This window comes from Acomys russatus, chromosome 19 (genome assembly GCF_903995435.1).
Source record: "Acomys russatus chromosome 19, mAcoRus1.1, whole genome shotgun sequence".
Classification (NCBI taxonomy): Eukaryota; Metazoa; Chordata; class Mammalia; order Rodentia; family Muridae; genus Acomys; species Acomys russatus.
In genome coordinates this window covers 15,970,840-15,990,461 of record NC_067155.1, presented here as the reverse complement: position 1 = coordinate 15,990,461, position 19,622 = coordinate 15,970,840, and the positions used below count along the sequence as shown (strand labels likewise).

Genomic DNA, 19,622 nt, shown 5'->3' with positions numbered 1-19,622 from the left:
TGGTGCACGTCTGTAATCCCAGCACTTGCGAGGCAGAGGCAGGTGGAGGCACAGGCAGGCAGATCTGAGTTCGAGGCCAGCCTGGTCTACAAAGCAAGTTCCAGGACAGCCAAAGTGACACAGAGAAACCCTGTCTCAAAAAACTAGAGAAAAGAAAGTAACTCCGTGGTCTCTAGATATATGGGAAGGCAAAGGAACTTGTCTAATGGGTTCAAAGAAACCCGAGTGACTTCTGATGAAGGACGGGGCTCCCCATGGCGGGCAGCAGGGACTCACGCGTGAGGTCAGGCAGGAGCCAGGTGTTGCAGTTGACCTGGTAGAGCAGAACATCACTGCTGAACTCATCTGGGTCCGAGCGCCCCCCAAGCACCACCATGGTGTCTCCTAGCAGAGCTGAAGCATGGAAGAGCCGGGGGCGGGGCTGTTGGCAGACACATGGAGGGAGGGGCCATCAGAGCCCCACCCTTGGTTCCACGCGCTCCTCCCCAACCCTCCCGGCCTCAACCAGCTTGTTCGGCCTCAACCAGCTTGTTCGGTCCTTACCTGGTTCTGAAGGGAAACGCTTTGGTCCTGTGGAGCAACCCACAGAACATCCCCTGGGCCCCACCACCCACCCCACTCTCTGTAAACGTGGTCTCTTGTGTCGCCCTCCACCCCAGAGAGGCTCGGGGATGTGTGCACATTACACGCAACTGTTCCACCGGAATGGACAGGTCCCTGCTCTCCCACACTAAGGCGGGGGTTACAGGGAAACATGGGGGGGGGGGGGCTGGCTCAAGCAGGGGAGGGGCTCTGTCAGGATGGGTGTAGGGCAGAAACCTGGCCAAGGATCCTTTCCTTCAAACCAAGGATGGAAAGAAAGAATCAGCATTGCCATGGTTCAGCACAGGGGGCTGATGGACAGGATTGTCCTGAGGAAACTGGGCAGGGGAAGCCAGTGCTTGGAGAAGCTCCCTTCTGCAGCTATAGCCAGTTGTCCTAACCTTTGCCCCCTGAGAAGGTGCCAGCAAGCTCCAGGTACGGTCAGGACAGTGCAGGGAGTAGAGCTCCGGAGACGGTGCTGCCAGCTCCACATGGAAGCGGAAACCCCCAAACACGTAGAGGGAGTCAGTGGCCTCGTGGTAGACTGCAGAGTGACCATAGAGACCTGCAGGGGCAGAGGGGCCACAGAGGGAGTCAGTGGCCTCGTGGTTGGCCGCAGAGTGACCATAGAGACCTGTGGGGCAGAGGGGCCACAGAGATGGCAGGGAAGGGCTGAGAGCCAGCAGTGTCCCCTGACTTCCTGGGCTCCTCTTCTTCGTGACCACATTCCTTTCCCGAACAGCCCCGGGGCCAGAGACTTGGGGAGCCCTTTACCCCTCCCCTCTCCTTAGGGTCCTGAAGACAACCCCAGCAAGGCCAGCCGGTGGTTGGGAAGCTGTGACAGGGCAGCAGGAAGGAGAGAAGGTGGCCGGCTGTCTGACAAGGTGGTCAGGGCATGGAGGAGAGACACAGGAGGAGAGGGCAGAAGGGAACAAAGAGCTCCTGGGAGGAGGTGACCTTAGAGCCTCGGGGAGGAAGTGGCCGCTGCATTAAGGGAGGTAGCAGGCCAGTGGTGCTTCCCTGGAGAGCTAGCTACAGCCGGAGGACAATGACCAGGAAGTGGGGGTGGAGCGAAAGCGTGAGGAAAGCCCTGGCAGCTTCCATTGCAGCCGCACCTGTTGGGGGTGTCCCACTCTGGGCACCAGAGACCCAGGTGCCAGTCGCCAGCTGGTACTCTAGCAACTGCTGGTTGAAGCCATTTTCAGGGGAGTAGCCACCAACCAAGAGCAGAGAGAGGCCTCGGCGGGCAGTAAGCGTGTGACCTGCAACAGCTGGCAACTCCATGTTCTGAGGGGCCTGTGAGATGCAGAGCTAATGTCACTCACTCTCTGGAGAGAAGACCAACCCCAGCTGAGGAGCAGAGTTCCACAGGGCTGCTCAGACCCTGGTCTGCCAGGGCCCAGTTAGGATCTGCCCGCTCTACACCCACATCTTCAGGTAAAACACAAGTAAGTCCTTTCTCCGCTGCTCTGTGGTTGGGTGGGCAGGACTGCATCCCATCCAGGCCGACACGAGTGTCACGGGCCCTTGTCCAGAAATCAGCTTGGAACTATGAATGTATAACCTAAGTTGGCCAACGAAGTTTGATTTTGTAACTCCCTACCCCACTGTGGTGCTCAGGGTTGACTCCAGAACCTAGTGTAAGGTAAGCAAGGGCTCTACCACTGAGCCACACCCCAGCCCCTCACTGGGGGATCCTAGGCAGGGGCTCTACCACTGAGCCACGCCCCAGCCCCTCACTGGGGGATTCTAGGCAGGGGCTCTACCACTGAGCCACACCCCCAGCCCCTCACTGGGGGATTCTAGGCAGGAGCTCTACCACTGAGCCACACCCCCAGCTCCTCACTGGGGGATTCTAGGCAGGGGCTCTACCACTGAGCCACACCCCCAGCCCCTCACTGGGGGATTCTAGGCAGGGGCTCTACCACTGAGCCACACCCCCAGCTCCTCACTGGGGGATTCTAGGCAGGGGCTCTACCACTGAGCCACACCCCCAGCCCCTCACTGGGGGATTCTAGGCAGGGGCTCTACCACTGAGCCACACCCCCAGCCCCTCACTGGGGGATTCTAGGCAGGGGCTCTACCACTGAGCCACACCCCCAGCCCCTCACTGGGGGATTCTAGGCAGAGGCTCTACCATTGAGCCACACCCCCAGCCCCTCACTCAGGGTGTCTAGGTAAAAGCCTTAGCACTGATCCATGCCTGCATACACTCACTGGGGGATTCTAGACAAGGTTTCTATAGACTCCTTTGGTGATGAAACTCAAAGGAACTGCAATGCCATCTGTGTTTGACCTGTTGTGAGAAGCAGAGCTAGGATGGAGACAGACGCTCACCTTCTCCTGTCTCCACTGCAGGGTAGTGAGGTTAAGCACCCAGAAGTCACGGGTGACGCCCCCAGCTGTGAGGCCCCCCAGCAGGTACATGGCACCACGGCCAGCAGGCACATAGGCAGCTGCATGGAAGGAGCGGGGTGATGGGCCCGGGCCGCCATCCTCAGCTCCTGCCAGCATCTGTGTCCACCTGCGCTCGCTGACTGAATACCTGCAGCCAAAATGCAAAGTATCCGTCTCATGAAGCAGTCATCCCTGCGTCTTTAAAGGCGCCCTAACCCTAACCCTCGCATCGCATTTCCTATGACAGCCATCTTACCGTTCCCAAACCATCCTCCTGGTGCCCACAAGCAGGCGAGCTTCCTATAACAAGTGTCCCAACCACCTTTGGGGTGTCCCTCACCAGAGTGGTTTTTCTGCAATACCTGGGGTGAGCAGTCCCTAGAATAAGCTTTTCTAATGCAAGTATCCCGACTCCCTAGGGTAGTCCTTACCTGTACAGGTTTCCCAGCAGGCCCTGTGGCAGGCCTAGGCCTCCAAACATCCACAGGGTGGCATCGGGTCCCTCTACCATAGTGTGTCCCAGACGGTGTAGAAAGCGACTGGCAGTGTCCTGAAGTGGAAATGAGGGTGTGAGAGGCCAGGCTAGGGTCATGACAAAGTGCCAGGCCTAGCCGGAGGGGAAAGGATGGGTGGGACAAAGCTGTAGCCCTGACTCACAGCTGAGAGGCGGCTGTCCATGAGCGTCTCCCAGACCAGCTGTCCACCATCCAGCTTTGTGGCACAGTCTGGGCCACCGAAGCCCTCAGCACAGATGCATACACCTAGGCTCTGGGGACAGCAGAAAGAAGCTCAAAGGAGCCCTGAACACCATTCCTGTCCCACCTGGCAGCTGCTGTCCCACCTGTCCCACCTGGCAGCTGCTATCCCACCTGTCCCACCTGGCAGCTGCTGTCCCACCTGGCAGTTGCCGTCCCACCTGTACCTGGTTACAAATCCCTGCCCCATTGTGGGCGTTGCAGTTCTCAGGACACAGAGCCATGCGGCAGTGAGGGCCAGCCCAGCCCTGAGGACACTGGCAGAGGCCAGCACCTGTGGCCCCATCCTGGGGCACACATTCCTGAGGGACAGGGCAGCTGCCAGGACCCCCAGATCCACATCGGGCAGAGCCCACAGACGCGTTGAACCCCCACGATGAGGAGCCGTTGGCCTCCCAATGCAGCACTAGTAGCCCTGTGGAGAAAGAGGCAGAGGTGTGAGTGGTGGGAGGGCCCCACTCCAGATGCTGATGCTGTGCTGGCGGAGGAAAACCACGGAAGCCAGCCACTTACGAAACGCCCTCCCCTTTACCCAGTCCATCAGGTTCCATTCATTTTAGTTTTGAGTGGGAAGCTTTGGTGTTTTAGACCAGGTTTCATGTAGCTCAGGCTGGCCTTGAACTCACTAAGTAACTGAGGATGACCTTGATGGTCCAGTCTCTTTCTCCCAAGTGCTAGGGTCACAGGAGTGTGCTACCACACCCGGCTCCAAATTCCAGCTGTTTCCAACCTAAATCTTAGGCTAGGGCTCTAGTAACTCTATGGTAGAATATGTGCCTATCACACACAGGACCATTCAGTCCCTGCCAACACACACACACACACACACACACACACACACACACACACACACACTCACACACACAAAGCCCAGATGCCTAAATTCTCTATTCACCCACTGCTTGCTCTCCTTCGGGCTGCCATCCAAACCAGTGCCTCATCTCGCTGGATGCAGCAGCCCCCATCGCCCACCGCCTCCTGGCTGCCCTACATTGTGACCTCCAGCAGCCCGTGTGCTCTCTCAGACACGAACCTGGTCCTCTCGTGAGCAACTGCAAACCTTCCACGGCTCTACGGTGCTCGTGTGTAAGGGCAGCTTTCCTGACAAAGACTACAGTGCAGGTGCACACCTGTGATCCTAGCTCTCGGGAGAGAAGGCTAGAGGCTCAGGAGTCAAGGCCACTCTGGGCAAAGAAAAGAGAAAGCCAGTTGCTAAGCTACGGCTCGGCTGGTAGAGTGCTTGCCCAGCATGGACAAAGCCCTGGCTTCCGTTCCCAGCACCACATAACACCTGGCACAGTGGCCCATACCTATTATTCCAACACTGGGGAGATGGAGGCATGAGGTTCAGGAGTTCAAGGTCACCCTCAGCTAAACTGAATTCAAGGCGGGCCCAGGCTATGAGACCCTGCCTCAAAAAAGGGAAGGGATGGAGGAAGAGAGGGTGGACACAGTGGACACAGTGGCATGTCCCTGTGATAATTCCATTACTAGGGAAGCTGAGAAGGCACAAGTGCTTTAGTCTGAGGGGATCCTAGGCATCACTGTGAGACCTTCTTTCAAATAAAAAAAACTCCCTTTCTGGCACCCAGAGGGCCCTAGAGACTCCTCTGAACTCAAGATCTCCAACTTTTGCCATCTGTACTCGCTACTCTTCCTCCTGGAGAAGCTGCCCTCCCCCTCCCCTGACCTTCTGTTTCTACCCTGATTCCCCTCTTTAAAGAAGCCTCGCCTGGCCCCAGCTCCCAAGGCAAGGCCAGAGCCCATCCCTCCCCACTGCCTTGGGAAAAGAGGTAGTGTGTCCTCTCCCCGAGTGCATGAGGGCAGCACAGGTGTCCCTGGCTCACTGCAGTACCCACGTCAGACTCCGTGAGAGCCCCCTGTTTTAGTAGCTGCCTCATGGCCTGGGGTTTCACACAAGCTACAGCGAAACCCTTTGCCTCCGGCCTCAGAACTGCTCTGAGCCACATGCAGGGAAGTGCTTCCAAAAGCCTGCTTAAAGCACCACATGGAGCCAGCTCCAGTGGTACTCTCTCTCTCTCTCACGTCTCCATGCCTGAAGTTTCTCATCCTCTCAGCCAGGTGGATGCTGAGAGTTGGGAAATCTCTTGTGTGAACACTCCTGTGTACCTATACAATGAACAGCCGTTTCTCTGTGTCTATCGGCCAGATGGCAGAGGAATCTCTAACTTTCATTCAAATGTTTCTAGATTGCCAAGTGTCCCCCAAAGGGACAAGACTCCCTTTGTGTGTAAGAGTGTGTGTAAGAGTAAGGACATGGCTCAGGGTTCCACACACCAGCTATATCGGAAGTCCCGCAAAGACATGGCCGACCACCCCGTTCTCCAAAACCGTCCTAGACAGCAAAACCCTGCTTCTCTCAACTGAAGTCCAGAGATGGAGAAAAGACAGATGACCAGGCAAAGGCCTTTGTCACCTGCAGCGTATGCCAGTCCCTGAGCGGGAACCTGGGTCCTACACCCGATCCGTGACAGGTGCAGAAGCATGGGACACAGCCCCCGGTTGAAACTTTAAAATGCTTAAGTTTAAAATAGCTCAGAACGAGGGCTGGGATGGAGGTCAAGGGGGAATGCTTGTCTAGAGCCCAGCAGCGAGGGCTGGAGGTGTGGCGTGGCAGCAGAGAGTTTGCCCAGCACTTAAGGGGCTCAGGTTGGATTCCGTCCCCAACACTAAAGGATGAGGAGTCTGTGTTACTCCCTCAAGCTCGCATACCGGATAAAGCCTGCACAGTGAGGGGTCTGTCCCGCCGCTGGCCACAGAAGGCAGCTATGAGGCTCCGGTCTGACTGGACGACCCCAGTGTCCAGGAAGCGCGGGAACCCATCAAAGGCCAGGACGTAGCTCAGCTGGAAAGGACACAGAATCAAGAGTTACGGATGTGGCCGGGCGTGGTGGCACACGCCTTTAATCCCAGCACTTGGGAGGCAGAGGCAGGTGGATTGCTGTGAGTTCGAGGCCAGCCTGGTCTACAGAGCGAGTCCAGGACAGCCAAAAAATAACAAATAAATATGGGGCTGGAGTGATGGCTCAGTGGTTAAGAGCACTGTCTGCTCTTCCAGAGGTCATGAGTTCAATTCCCAGCAACCACATGGTGGCTCACAGCCATCTATAATGTGATCTGATGTCCTCCTCTGCCTGCAGATGTACATGCAGGCAGAGCGCTGTATACATAATAATAAATAAACAAATCTTAAAAAAAAAAAAAACAAATAAATAAAAATAAAGAGTTATGGATCTGCTTGGAGTCTGGGAGAAGAGAGAGCAGAGTACAGTGGGATGTGCCTCAGATCTCATCTCCACGGAGGGTGAGGCAGGACTGTGAATTCACCATGAGTCTAGGCTACATGGAGAGAGGTGGGGGTGGAGAAAATATGAGAGAGAATGAGAGCAACAACCCAAGTGTAAGGGATGGACTATTTGAACACTCAGGGTAGACCATTATTACATTTCTAACATGGAGGCCACCCCTCCCACCCTGTGTCCAGAGCAGACACAGCTAATAAACCAGGCACGCTGGCACCAACCCTCTCTCTAAATACACAGTAGTACATTAGAAGTGGACGAATCAGAGTGGGCACATGAGGTGGAGGAAGTGGCCATGCCTGCTCTGGGAGGAAAGCTGGAGGAACTGAAGAATGAGAGGCAGGAGCTCAGGATCGGAGAGCCTAGAGCAAAAGGGGCCGATGGCCTGACAGGGTTAGACACGTAGGATCGAGCGAACCAAGCAGGAACGTGGGGGTCAGGATCTGTCTGGGGGATCCAGGTCGAGAATGGGACATTGTTCTAGCTTGTTTTTTGTTTTGTTTTGTTTTAAGATTTATTTATTCATTATGTATATAGTTTTCTTGCCTGCATGTACACCTGCAGGCCAGAAGAGGGTACCAGATCGCAATACAGTGGTTGTGAGCTACCATGTGGATGCTGGGATTGAACTCAGGACCTTTGGAAGAGCAGTCAGTGCTCTCAGCCACTGAGCTATCTCTCCAGGCCCCATGGTTCTAGCTTGTAAACTGAACCCTAGGCTCCTCAGTGCTCACCGTGCAGGGGGTGCTGCTGTCCGGAGAGAAGGTGAGGGTGAGCGGGGGACAGAGGGTGCCAGGAGCACAGGGCTGTAGCACTTCCGTGGCTGAGACAACCCACACACAGTAGGACAGGCCAGGTCCAGCCCTTGCCGCCCCACCACCTGGAGGCAGGAGACCCCCAAAGCGGCGGGAGCCCAGAGCCACCGAGGACACGTTGGTGAGGAGGGCACGACCCCCGCACTCCCGGAAGCAGGACCCACCAGCTCTGCAGAAACATAAGAAAGATAGTATCAGACCACTCTGTCTTATGTCATCGGGCCCTAACCCCTCTCTGCCACGCCCCACAGGTTCCTGACTTACCGGGGGTCCCCATAGTATCCTGGAGAGCAAATCTGACAGTGGGCACCCTCAGTATGGTCCTGGCAGAAGCAGAGCCCACTGAGGTTGTCACAGTGGCCACGGCGCGGGTCTCCATGCCCGTTGCACTGGCAGGGTCGGCAGCCACCAGAGCCCGTTGCATTGCCAAAGCTGCCAGGCCGGCACCGTTCACAATGTTCCCCCCACGTCCAGTCTGTGGAGGTCCCAGCAGGTGGGACACAAAGTCAGGAGCAAAGACTGACAGGGGCCCGGACCGCCTGACTCAGTCGATCGAAGACGCCCCCTCCCAAGCTGCTTTAAAAAGTCAAACAAGGCGGAGGCCAGGGAAGAGAGACATCAAGCCCCAAGAGAGGAGAGTGAGGCCCAGCTAAGGAGACAGGACAGGAGCAGGGACTGGGGCACAGGGGCACACACTACCTGAGGGGAGTCTTAGAATGGGAGAAACTGGAGTCCTAAACAGGAAGGGGGCCCCTGCGGGGCACCACGGTAGCTTACCCTGGCACTCGTCACAGAAGCCAGGTCCCCGCCTGCGGCAGTGGCTATGAAAGTTGCAGCCGCAGTCTCGAGAGCAACGTGGGGGAGGGGGGCCCGGGGCAGGCGTGGGTGGGGGCAGATCCGAAGTCCAACCTAGATCGCACACGCAAGTGAAGTCCGGGGGACCGCTACACACCCCGTGGCCGCAGTCTTCCAAGCACCTGGAGAATCATGTGATCATGTGGAGGTGGGGAAAGGGCTGGGTGGGCCTGGGTGGGCCCAGAGTCCTCAAAGCACCTCACTGCAAGACTCCACCCACTGCAAGACTCTCACAAGTGGCTGTCTCTTTCAATGGTCCTGTGCTGTGTAAGGAAACCTGTTTCCAAGGCAATGCTATCACACGTGGTGATGCCTGTTTCCATAGAAACCACACAGCACCACTGTGAAAACTCTCTTCCATCTCCATGGTGACTCCGAAGGCTATGGTCCACAGGGGTAGCCTGCTTTCTCGGTTACTAGGGTTGCCTTAGGCTCCTTGTCATTGCGCTGAGATCCTGGTCGGCAGGTGAAAACGCCAAGCTTACTGGGGACACTGGTTCTACTGAGACCCTGCTACCACAACAGCTTCCTCTCTATCTCGAGCTCCAGCCCTGAGGCAACATTTCCATGACAACCCACATCTCACTCACGTGCGGTTACAGTGTGTGATGCCATCGCCCTGGTAGCCGCGCTGGCAGTGACATTCATAGCTGAGAGGCGTGTTCAGGCAGGTTGCACGCGGATGACACCTCGCCAGGCCCAGGCGACACTCATCCACATCTGGGCAGCGGGCATACGCCCAGCGGGCAGGGAGTGCCACAGGCAGCCCCAGGCCCTCGCCCACCCACAGGGAGCAGTTCCCGCCACCCAGGGGGCCAGAGAAATCTCCTTGTAGGCACCTGTTTAGTAAGAGATCAAAAGAGGAGACAATATAGAAATAGGAGACAGACAAGGAGACAGAAAACAGAAAGACAGAAGAAAACAGAGACAGAGAAAGTAAAGGAGAAAACAGCAGATCACACACGGTGAGGAATCAGAAGGGCAGTCACGGGATGTAGGGCAGGGCAATGGAGCAGAGAAACAAAGCAGGAGAGCGGGGGTCCCACAAAAGCAGCCCAGTCCCTCACCTCCCCAGAGTGGGGTTGTCTTCGTTGCCACACCAACCACACTCGTGGCTCTGCAGACACTCGTGGCAAGTCAGGAAGCCCGTACAACTCCTGCACCGTGGCTCAGAATGCACGCTGCAGAGTGATGCGTGGAAGGGGTCAGAACCCAGTGCGCTCCCCTAGTCGGGAGCCCCATCTCCTCAGCCCCTGGAGCGCACCTGTCATCCCAGCCACGACAGCCCCCGTGTGGGTACCGGGCCAGATAGGCAGCAAACAGGAAGCAGGTGTGAGTGGACTGGCACCAAGCACACTGGCTAGAGTTGGCCAGGCAGTCCTCACAGGTCAGGCGTCTGGTGGGGTGAAAGCAGGGCTAGGTCACTGCAGCCCACACCCCCATGCCCATGCCCCCCCTCCAGGACCTAGCTGGGCTCACTGGCTGCAGAGCGGCGGGCATTCCTCTGGGTTCTTCAGAGCACCTCGACCCCGGCCTCGCCGGCTGCAAGCTGCGTCCCCTTTGCGGTTGGTGCTCTGATGCCACTCACAAAAGGGGTCCTGGGGTACAAGGACAAGGTTACGACTCAGCCCATCACCTGCCCAGAACCCAGCTGCCTCTCCCTCCTGTCCCAAGGCCATCTGCAAGCACCTCCTCCCAGCATGCCTCCCTGAAGCCCACCTGCAGCCACAGCCACCTGTCTGTCTACCTAGCTCTCACCCCTTCTTTGGACAACAGCAGTTCTGTCAGGAGTTGGGGGCAGGTGGAGTTAAAATCCTTTGGATCCAGAGATGGGCAAAGAGGCATATACTTTCCCAACCTCAGCTACCAGTCTAAGAGCCCACGGTGGTGTCACCTGCCAGGAGTCCCAGCACATGGGAGGCTGAGGCAGAAGCATCGTGAGTCAGAGGCCAACCCAGGCTATAGAGCAAGACTGAGCATCAGAAGAAAAAGGACCATTTGAAGCCAGTGGAACATGACTCTGCTTGGGGCTGCCTGACAGGAAGAGTCTGGGACCCGTGGCTTCCCTGCAGGTCACAGGAACAAACTCTCCCCAGAAACAGGAAGCAGAGGAGGAGGGGCGTTACCAGCAGGAGCAAACAAGGCTGACAATCTGCTCCAGGCTAACCTTGGTCTAAGTGGGTAGACGCCCACTTGCCCTCGCAGGAGCGCTTGATTACTTTTCTTTCTTTTTATTTTTTTTCTTTCTTTTTTTTTTCTTTCTTTTTTCTTTTTTGGTTTTTTTGAGACAGGGTTTCTCTGTGTAGCTTTGGCTGTCCTGGACTCCCTTTGTAGACCAGGCTGGCCTCGAAGTCACAACGATCCGCCTGCCTCTGCCTCCCGAGTGCTGGGATTAAAGACGTGAGCCACCACGCCCGCTCGATGCCTTTTCTGGCCTTTGCCACAGGGAATGTTCTGACTCCCAAGTGCCCATTTTTTTCAGCCTCGCTCCCTCTACTTCCCACTCAGCTCTTGGAGACCAAGGACACTAGTCCCAGCTACCTACCGTCACCAAGACACCTCTACTGTCCATGCCACCTCTAAAGGAACCTATCCCAGAACACCCCACTCCCTACTGTGATCTCGTAGACACCTGGGTGCAGGCGTGGCAGTCACGATGCTCCTCGCAGAGTGGACAGAGGGCAGGTACCAGCACCAGCAGGGACTCGCCAGTCCCATCGTCCTCACAGTGGGCCTTGCCCTGACGCAGGTGACAGGTGGCACTGTTGAGGCACCAGCCGCAGCCCTGGTCAGCCAAGCAGCCCAGACAGGAGGAATAGGAAGTGCAGGCTGAAGAACGGTAAGGCTCCAGGAAGAAGAAGGAGATCTCCTGCGGCAGGGAACACAGGATGGGAGTCAGGTTTGGGGGCAAACTCAACTGGAGGTGATGACTGCAGTTCAAAGTCTGGAGATGGGGCTAGAGAGATGGCTCAGTGGTTAAGAGCACTGCCTGCTCTTCCAAAGGACCCGGGTTCAATTCCCAGTACCCACATGGCAGCTCACAACTGTCTGTAACTCCAAGACCTGACACCCCTACACCAACACATGCACATAAATTAAAATTAAATAAAATATTTTTTAAAAACAGTCTGGAGACGGCATGAGAACTACAACAGGGATTTAGGAAATTGGCACAGGAAAGGGGCCATGGTCTGAAGGACGAGAAACTGAGGAGAAGTCAGCTATAGACAGAGGACATTTAGGTGTAGCTCAGGGGTAAAACACCTGCCTAGGATCCATAAGTGAGAGCTTGAGGGAGGGAACTCAAGGGTAGAGCCCCTGCCTAGAATCCCCCAGTGAGGGGCTGGGGCGTGGCTCAGTGGTAGAGCCCCTGCCTAGAATCCCCCAGTGAGGGGTTGGGGGTGTGGCTCAGTGGTAGAGCCCCTGCCTAGAATCCCCCAGTGAGGGGCCAGGGGTGTGGTTCAATGGGAAAGCCCCTTCCTAAAGTCTACCAGTGAGGTAGAGTACTTGATAGAACCTACAAGGCCCTGGGTTCCATCCTAGGATGTCCAAAAGAATATAGAAATTATTTCAGAGCCTAAGGTCAAATGTTAGAGCCTGGTGGCATCAAGTGCCTTAGGAACTGGGAAAGCCAGAAGGTCTGAGGCCAAAGCTTAGCAATCAAGGTGGAGGCTAGACACTCACGCTGCCGCCTGGCACTCCAGTCCGGTCCCACAGCAGAGTGAGCTCACTGTGCCCAGGGCCTGCCGAACCGTTGAGCTGGCCTCGGATCTCCACCGCGTACTTGTGGCCTCTCCCGGGCATTGGGAAGAGGCGCTCAGAGCCAGGGCGCTGCAGACGCCGCGTTTCCTTCTCTTGCTGAGCCACCCAGCGTCCCACCTCCTCCTGCAGTGTGGTGAGCAACAGGCGCACCTCAGAACTTTCCACTCTCCTTCTTCAGACTCTCAATCCCTCCAAGGACCCAGTCCCCTCCCTCTCCCCCGCCCCGCACGCCTTTCACCCCCCACCCCACCCCCCACCCCCCAAAGATGAAGAGGGCCTCAGAAGTCCTTGGACTTTGGGAAGCTGCCACCCCTCCCCATGACCCACGTCCTCCTCAGGGAACTCTGACTTGTCACAAACCTTTCTCATCCTCCCCAGAATTACCCAAATCCGGCTCTCAGTTGAAAACTGCACAGCCCCCTTCCTCCCGATAGAGCCCATGTCTGAATGTTCCTCACTGACCCCAGAATGCTGACATAACCACAGATGCCCCAAACCACACGCATGCCCGTATTTACCAAAAATCACCTCAGAATGTTCTAGAATCCCTCACCATGTTCTCGGTGTCAGGGCCTTTGGCCATCCGTGCCAGGACATGGAGGCGCTGGGCCCGAGCCCACACAGCCACGTCCTCTGCTCCAGGGCCGCCTGGCCCTCCCGGCAGCAGCGGGTGGATGAAGCCTCGGTAGACCAGGGACACGTCTGTCTCCGGGCTGGGGGTCAAGGTGATAGTTGTACTTCGGACAATGGAGACCTGTGTCATGTGAAATGTATGTCAGTCCCTCTCTGCTGTGGATAGGCTGTCCCTAAGTATCTATGCCCCTCAGGCCACACCAGAACCAGAGGAGGCAGGACGGCCAAACCACCTTCACCAAATGAGAGACTGAGGCAGGGGACTGAGCTAAGGCAACAAACCCATCATTCCTGTAGGGGACCAAATTTAGACAATAGAAACTGGTTCCACCTTGGCCCCAACCCAACCTCATCTTCAGGTCATAGCAAAACTCAAATGACTGAGGGACCAACAAGATGCCGCAGGAGCAAAGGCGCCTGTCATGCAAGCCTGGAAGATTAGCCCCAGAATCTCCATTAAATGTGTAAGTTCGGAGCCAGGTGGTGATGGTGGTGCACACCTTTTATGCCACCACTCGGGAGGCAGAGGCAGGAAAAGCTCTGCATTCAAGGCCAGCCTGATCTACAGAGGGTGTTCCCAGACAGCCAGGGCTACACAGAGAAACACTATCTCGAGAAAACAAAAACAAAACAGCCATAAAAATATAAGTTCTGAGTTCAGGCCCAGAACCTACACAAACTGGAAGATAGTCATTTCCACAAAACTGTTCTCTGACCTACATGTGCACACACACTAATAAATTTATATATTCCTTAAAACCAGCCAGGTGTGGTAGCATACACCCTTAATACCAGCACTTGGGAAGCAGAAACAAGCAGTTAGTTGTGAGTTCAAAGCCAACCCTGTCTACATTGGGAGTTGGACCATCCAGGGCTACATAATGAGAGCCCACCTCAAACAAAAACAAAGCCAAAGAGTGTCTTTTACTCTTTAAGACTGGACCCTTCCGCATCTTCGTCCCCAGGTCCCTGCTTTCCCAGCAAGCCCTGCCAAGGCTAGGCCCGACAATCCTAATGATGACCGTGCGCGAGATTTATTTGCTTGTTAGGGTGTCATTCTGTCACAGCAGAACAGAGTAACCCATGTGGTCATCACTGGAGACCAGTTATGTAACGGACAGGACCAGGACTTGTTGGCCCACACCTACAAACCCAGCACTTGGGAGGTTTAGGCAGGACTGAAGCCAGCCTAGACTACACAGCCAGACCTTATTCCCCAAAATAAGTAACCAAAAACACAGCAGTATCGCATTTACATGTAAACGGAGTGTTATATAACTGTTGAAAATAAGAAGGGCAAGCTGGCGTAGTGGCAGAGACTTGTAACTCAGGTACTCAGGATGTGCAGGCATCTAAGGCCAGTCTCAGCTACGTAGCAAGTTCAAGGCCTGCCTAGGCGCCGAGAGAGCCCGGTTCAGAGAGAGAAGGGGGCACACAGGCGCATGTGCTTTCACAGCACCAGTTACTCAGGAGGCAGCCAAGCGAGGCTCACCCGAGCCAAGGCTACCGGGCCAGCCTGGGCAATACATCACAACTGTGTCTCAAAAACAATAGCAAGTAATAAAAAAGAACGAGAGCATTTCCTACACTCTGTTATGGGAGAGAATGCCTGGATATATTAAGAAGTAGACTGAGTATGTGTACACAGGAGGCAGAGGCAGGGGGACTACCACGAGTTCAAGAGCAGCCTGGCTTGCTGCACCAGCAATGACTGTCAACTGGACAGGACTCAGAATCACTGGGAACAACTCTAGAAGCGTGCGTGTGAGGGAACTGCTAAACCGCATGAGCTGAGGTAGAAACTCCCACTGAACATGTGTGCAACACCAAAGTAAACAAAACCAAGAAGGCAAGCCAAGTGCCAGGACGCGCCCCACTGCTTCCTGGCTGCCTCACACTCTGGCCACCATGCCTTTCCCACCAAGGCAGGGACGCGGTTCTTGGCTTTTTGTGTTGTTTTTGACAGAGCCTCACTCCTGTCTTGCCTTAGCCTCCCAGGTGCCAGGATCACAGATATGTGCTACCACACCCAGCTTGAAAGCCATCCGAGTGAAGGTATAGCCGGGGGAGCCCTGAAGACACTATGCTAAGTGAAAGAAGCTGACAGAGAGGCCGCAGGTTACCTGACTCCATTTAGATCAAATGTCCACAGCTGGCAAATCCCTCGGCCAAGGGTTCAGGGAAGAGGGGGACAGGGAGCAATTAGTAAATAAATCTAGAGTTGATTTGGGAATGACAAAAATATTGGTCTATACCAAGTGCAGTGCTACACATCTTTAATCCCAGCACTCGGGAGGCAGAGGCAGTTGGATCTCTGTGAGTTCGAGGCCGGCCTGGTCTACAGAGTGAGTCCAGGACAGCCAAGGCTACAGAGAGAAGCCCTGTCTCAAAAAAAAAAAAAAAAAAAAAAAAAAAAAAAAAAAAAAAAATATATATATATATATATATATATATATATATATATATATATTTCTATAATCTTTTTTGTTTTGTTTGTCTTTGAAACAAGGTTTCTCTATATCGCACTGGGTCTCAGAATGCCCTCTGCAGACCAGGCTGGATTCAAACTCACAGAGATCCACCTGCCTCTGACTGCCAAATGCTGGCATCAAAGGTGTGCACCACCACACCCAGCTCGTTGTACAATCTTTTGAGAGTACTTAGTTACTTTGAAAGATTTTATGTGTTATTTCACTCAAATTTTAAAAACAAACAAACAATAAAAAACTCTTGTAGAGCCTTGTGACACGGTTACTATTTCACCTATAGGGTAAAGTTTTTAAAAAAGTCTGTCAATCTAAGTCAGCAGCTGAACACCCGCCCAGTGGCTACCAGTGAAGGCTAGGGTGCGGCTTGGACTCTTTAGCATGCACAAAGCCCGGGGGGTCCCGTGCCCAGTGCTGTCCCCCCAAAGAAGACTCATTTAAAAAGAAGCAACCCTAGGTCTGTAACTGTCCGCTCCGTCCCCAGGCCCATCTGGCCCCCACCTTGTCAGGCTGAGAGGCGTTGGGTGGCTGCTGGAAGGTGAGCAGGTGCAGGCCAGGCAGAAAGCTCTGGGTGACGCAGGCCTCCAGGGACGTCACGAAGACGGGTGCTGGCCCCCACCAGCCCACGGTGCCTGAGATCTGCTCCCCTCGGCAGCGGGCCTGCTCTGAGAGGACGGATGGGAGTGTGGAAGGCTGGAGGGTCAGTGTGAGGTGTTCGGAGCCCCTACCCCCACCGTCCTTGACACTCACCAGGCCGAGGAAGGCAGCTTTCATTGTGCACACACCAACCTAGGGCACCAGGTCCCCGGGGAGGAGCTGTGGGGCTACTGAAGGCCAGGCATGCTTGGCAGTCACTTAGTAGGCGGCCTAGGCCCAGGCAGCTGGCCGCTGGACACTGAAAGGAAGGGTGCAGTCAATATACACTGTCCTCCGGGGCTCAGGGGAGCTGAGAAGAGCTATGGACACAAGGTCTGGGGAGGGGGGGCCAGCCTGGTAGCCAGCAGGAAACTGGAGCCTCAGGGCTCCAGGGACAGGTTCCTAGATTCAAAGGGACTCGGGAGTTAGGAGAGACACAGGCTCTGGAGTGGTGACAGTCAGGAGGCAAGAAGGAGGATCTTGCCAGGCGTGGTGGCACACACCTTTAATCCCAGCATTCAGGAGGCAGAGGTAGGCCAGCCTGGTCTACAAAGTGAGTCCAGGACAGCCAAGGCTACACAGAGAAACCCTGTCTCAAAAAAAAAAAAAAAAAAAAAAAAAAAAAAAAAAAAGGAATGGGGATCTTGGATGGCTGACCGTTTAGGCAGGGGGAGTTAAAGGCAGGCCTCTGTGCTAGTGGACGGAGGGCCCATGGCAGTCACTCACAGCTCCTGAGGGTGTCCCGGGAGGGGGTGCGGCTTGGCAAGCCCCCTGACACCAGCTGCATTCCGGGTCCCGGGAGCAGACGCTGTGCTCTGTGTACATGGAGCAATAGTCCAGGTGGTACTGCGGAGGCACAGGACACAGAAGGGGACACTGCTCGCAAGACCTGGCACTCTCTGCTGACGGTTAGTCCCTGGGATGGCCCCACTTAACTCCAGCTGCTCAGCACCTTAAGGACCCCACTCCATTCCTCCCTCAGCCCCTACAGGGACACCCCAATCTTCCCTCTTCCCCCTCCCCAGGGTCTTCCTCTCCACCTCACCTCCCATTTGTAAGAGGCCATGCTACCTCCTCCCACAGCCACCCCCTTCCCCCTGGTACCCCAGTGCTCACATCCAAGGCAGGTGCCTGAAACACGAAGGGGGGCACCTTGTAGGCCATCAAGTCCCCACGAGGCCGGCCACTATAGCCTCCAGCCACCAACAGGACACTGCCACCAAGAACAGCTGCCACATGTGAGTAACGGCCACTGGGAGGCGCTGCGCGGCCTAGGACACAGGCACAACATGAGGCCTTCCCACAGCTCCTGTTGCGGCTTCCACCAGCCTTGCCGGTTTATTGCTGCTCTAGGCCCTACCTGGCCAAGAAAGCCTCCTGGCCCGCCTGGCTCTGCCCTTGTTTTTTTTTGTTTGTTTGTTTGTTTGTTTGTTTGTTTGTTTTCTCACTTCTCTCAGAAGTCCAGTGGCCCTGTTCAAACCATCTCAAAAAAGTATGATCTTTGTGACAGACACGGATTCAAATCATCAACTGTGAGTCATATGGCTCTGGGCGAGAGACTCAGCTTTGCCAAGTCTTGGTTTCTTTCCTCATAAACAGGCTCAGTCCTCGCCTGAGTAGCCTGAATAACAATGAGGTGAACTGGGCATGGTGGTGCACACCTTTAATCCCAGGCGGACCGCTGTGAGATCGAGGCCAGCCTGGTCTACAAAGCGAGTCTGGGACAGCCAAGGATACACAGAGAAACCCTGTCTCGAAAAACTAAAAAATAAAAACATAAGAATAATAGAATGAGGGCCCCAGACAGCTGCCCAGGTCTCACCTGCTCATGTCTACCTGCAGCACAAGGCTTCCCCCTGCTGCTGCCGTGAGACATCTGCAGAGCTGTCCCGCCTCTGAGATGGATGCGGGCCCTAGCTCAGGTCTGCCAATCTTGAGCTCAAGACAGGGGGACCCTGGGAAAGAGAGTCTCCTCTCTCTGGAAATGTTAAGTTTTATTTTGTTCTGGATTCTGGGTTTAGATTTTTCTCCCAGGCTGGTCTCAAATGCAGCCTCCTGAACGATGGGGCGGGAGACCCCCCCAACCCTCGAGAATGTGAAGTGAGCGGGTGTCATTCAACAGCTGTGGGTGACACGTGCGAAGGCAGCAAGAGGCCAGCAAGGCGGCTCCCTGTGGAAAGGGGCCTGCCACCAAGGCTGGCAACCTGGCTTCGAGCCCTGGGACCCACATGCTGGAAGTCGAACTGTCTCCTGAAAGTTGTCAGGCCCTCTACATGCACTCTGGCTTGAGCACACGGACACAAGCACGCACACAATAAAATGAACAAAACAAGAGGGAACAGAAGGGAACCAGCTGAGAACTGGAGAGAGAATCGGCCAAGGCCATGCATTGCCGAGCACCCAAATCCAGCCTGCCTGACGCTTTCACCAAGAACGAATCAAGAAATCCTCCTTTCTGATTATAAACCGTGAACCTTGTCTTTCCTGACCTCTTACCGACCCCTGTACTTTGTAAGCATATGTGTTTGCCCAAGAAATAAGAAATTTGTATGTATGTATGTACATATGTGTGTATGTATGTGTGTATGTATGCACGTATGTGTGTATGTATGCACGTATGTGTGTATGTATGTGTGTATGTATGCACGTATGTGTGTACGTATGTGTGTATGTATGTACGTATGTGTGTATGTATGTACGTATGTGTGTATGTATGTGTGTATGTATGTACGTATGTGTGTATGTATGCACGTATGTGTGTATGTATGTGTGTATGTATGCACGTATGTGTGTACGTATGTGTGTATGTATGCACGTATGTATGTACGTATGTGTGTATGTATGCACGTATGTGTGTACGTATGTGTGTATGTATGCACGTATGTGTGTACGTATGTGTGTATGTATGCACGTATGTGTGTATGTATGTATGTATGTACGTATGTGTGTATGTATGTACGTATGTGTGTATGTATGCACGTACTTTTGCAATGCTAGAGATCTAAGGCAAGTGCCAGGCAGGTGTCACCATGGAGCCACGCCCCAGCCCCTCACTGGTAGAGTCTAAGCAAGGGCTCTCCCAGTGAGTCACACTCTCGCCCTTTTGTCTGGATTCTGAGACAAAGGCGTACCATGTGGTCATGACGAGTGTCGGGCTACACTCTGTTCCACCTACCAAGCCCTAGGAACATAGTGTCAGAAAATTACAACATTTTTCTAATTTACTTTACTATGTGGTGTTTGGTGAATACCGTACCCACGGGTTCACATACAGAGGTCAGAGGCGCCTGCTCCCCGCCTTACATTTTGAGAAAGGATCTCTCACCAAACCTGAAGCTCCCTGTTTTGGTGAGCAAAGCCATCCAGTAAGCTCCACCT

The 19,622-nt window shown here is 54.7% G+C and overlaps 1 protein-coding gene across 1 annotated transcript in view; it reads right to left on the bottom strand.

Annotated features, from left to right (window-relative positions):
* Positions 1-19,622, bottom strand: part of Megf8 (multiple EGF like domains 8) — a 54,086-nt gene that overhangs the window by 17,615 nt on the left and 16,849 nt on the right. The window contains exons 9-30 of the mRNA XM_051162615.1: positions 17,361-17,515; positions 16,971-17,090; positions 16,359-16,503; positions 16,110-16,273; positions 13,043-13,243; positions 12,412-12,612; positions 11,360-11,596; positions 10,207-10,325; positions 9,992-10,123; positions 9,795-9,908; positions 9,318-9,566; positions 8,650-8,849; positions 8,137-8,347; positions 7,792-8,041; positions 6,468-6,600; positions 3,902-4,149; positions 3,637-3,747; positions 3,411-3,529; positions 2,920-3,127; positions 1,698-1,878; positions 984-1,147; positions 277-421 (exon numbers count right to left, since the gene is read on the bottom strand). Of these exons, the coding sequence (XP_051018572.1) occupies positions 277-421; positions 984-1,147; positions 1,698-1,878; positions 2,920-3,127; positions 3,411-3,529; positions 3,637-3,747; positions 3,902-4,149; positions 6,468-6,600; positions 7,792-8,041; positions 8,137-8,347; positions 8,650-8,849; positions 9,318-9,566; positions 9,795-9,908; positions 9,992-10,123; positions 10,207-10,325; positions 11,360-11,596; positions 12,412-12,612; positions 13,043-13,243; positions 16,110-16,273; positions 16,359-16,503; positions 16,971-17,090; positions 17,361-17,515 (3,807 nt within the window). The remainder of the gene's footprint in view (positions 1-276; positions 422-983; positions 1,148-1,697; positions 1,879-2,919; positions 3,128-3,410; positions 3,530-3,636; positions 3,748-3,901; positions 4,150-6,467; positions 6,601-7,791; positions 8,042-8,136; positions 8,348-8,649; positions 8,850-9,317; positions 9,567-9,794; positions 9,909-9,991; positions 10,124-10,206; positions 10,326-11,359; positions 11,597-12,411; positions 12,613-13,042; positions 13,244-16,109; positions 16,274-16,358; positions 16,504-16,970; positions 17,091-17,360; positions 17,516-19,622) is intronic.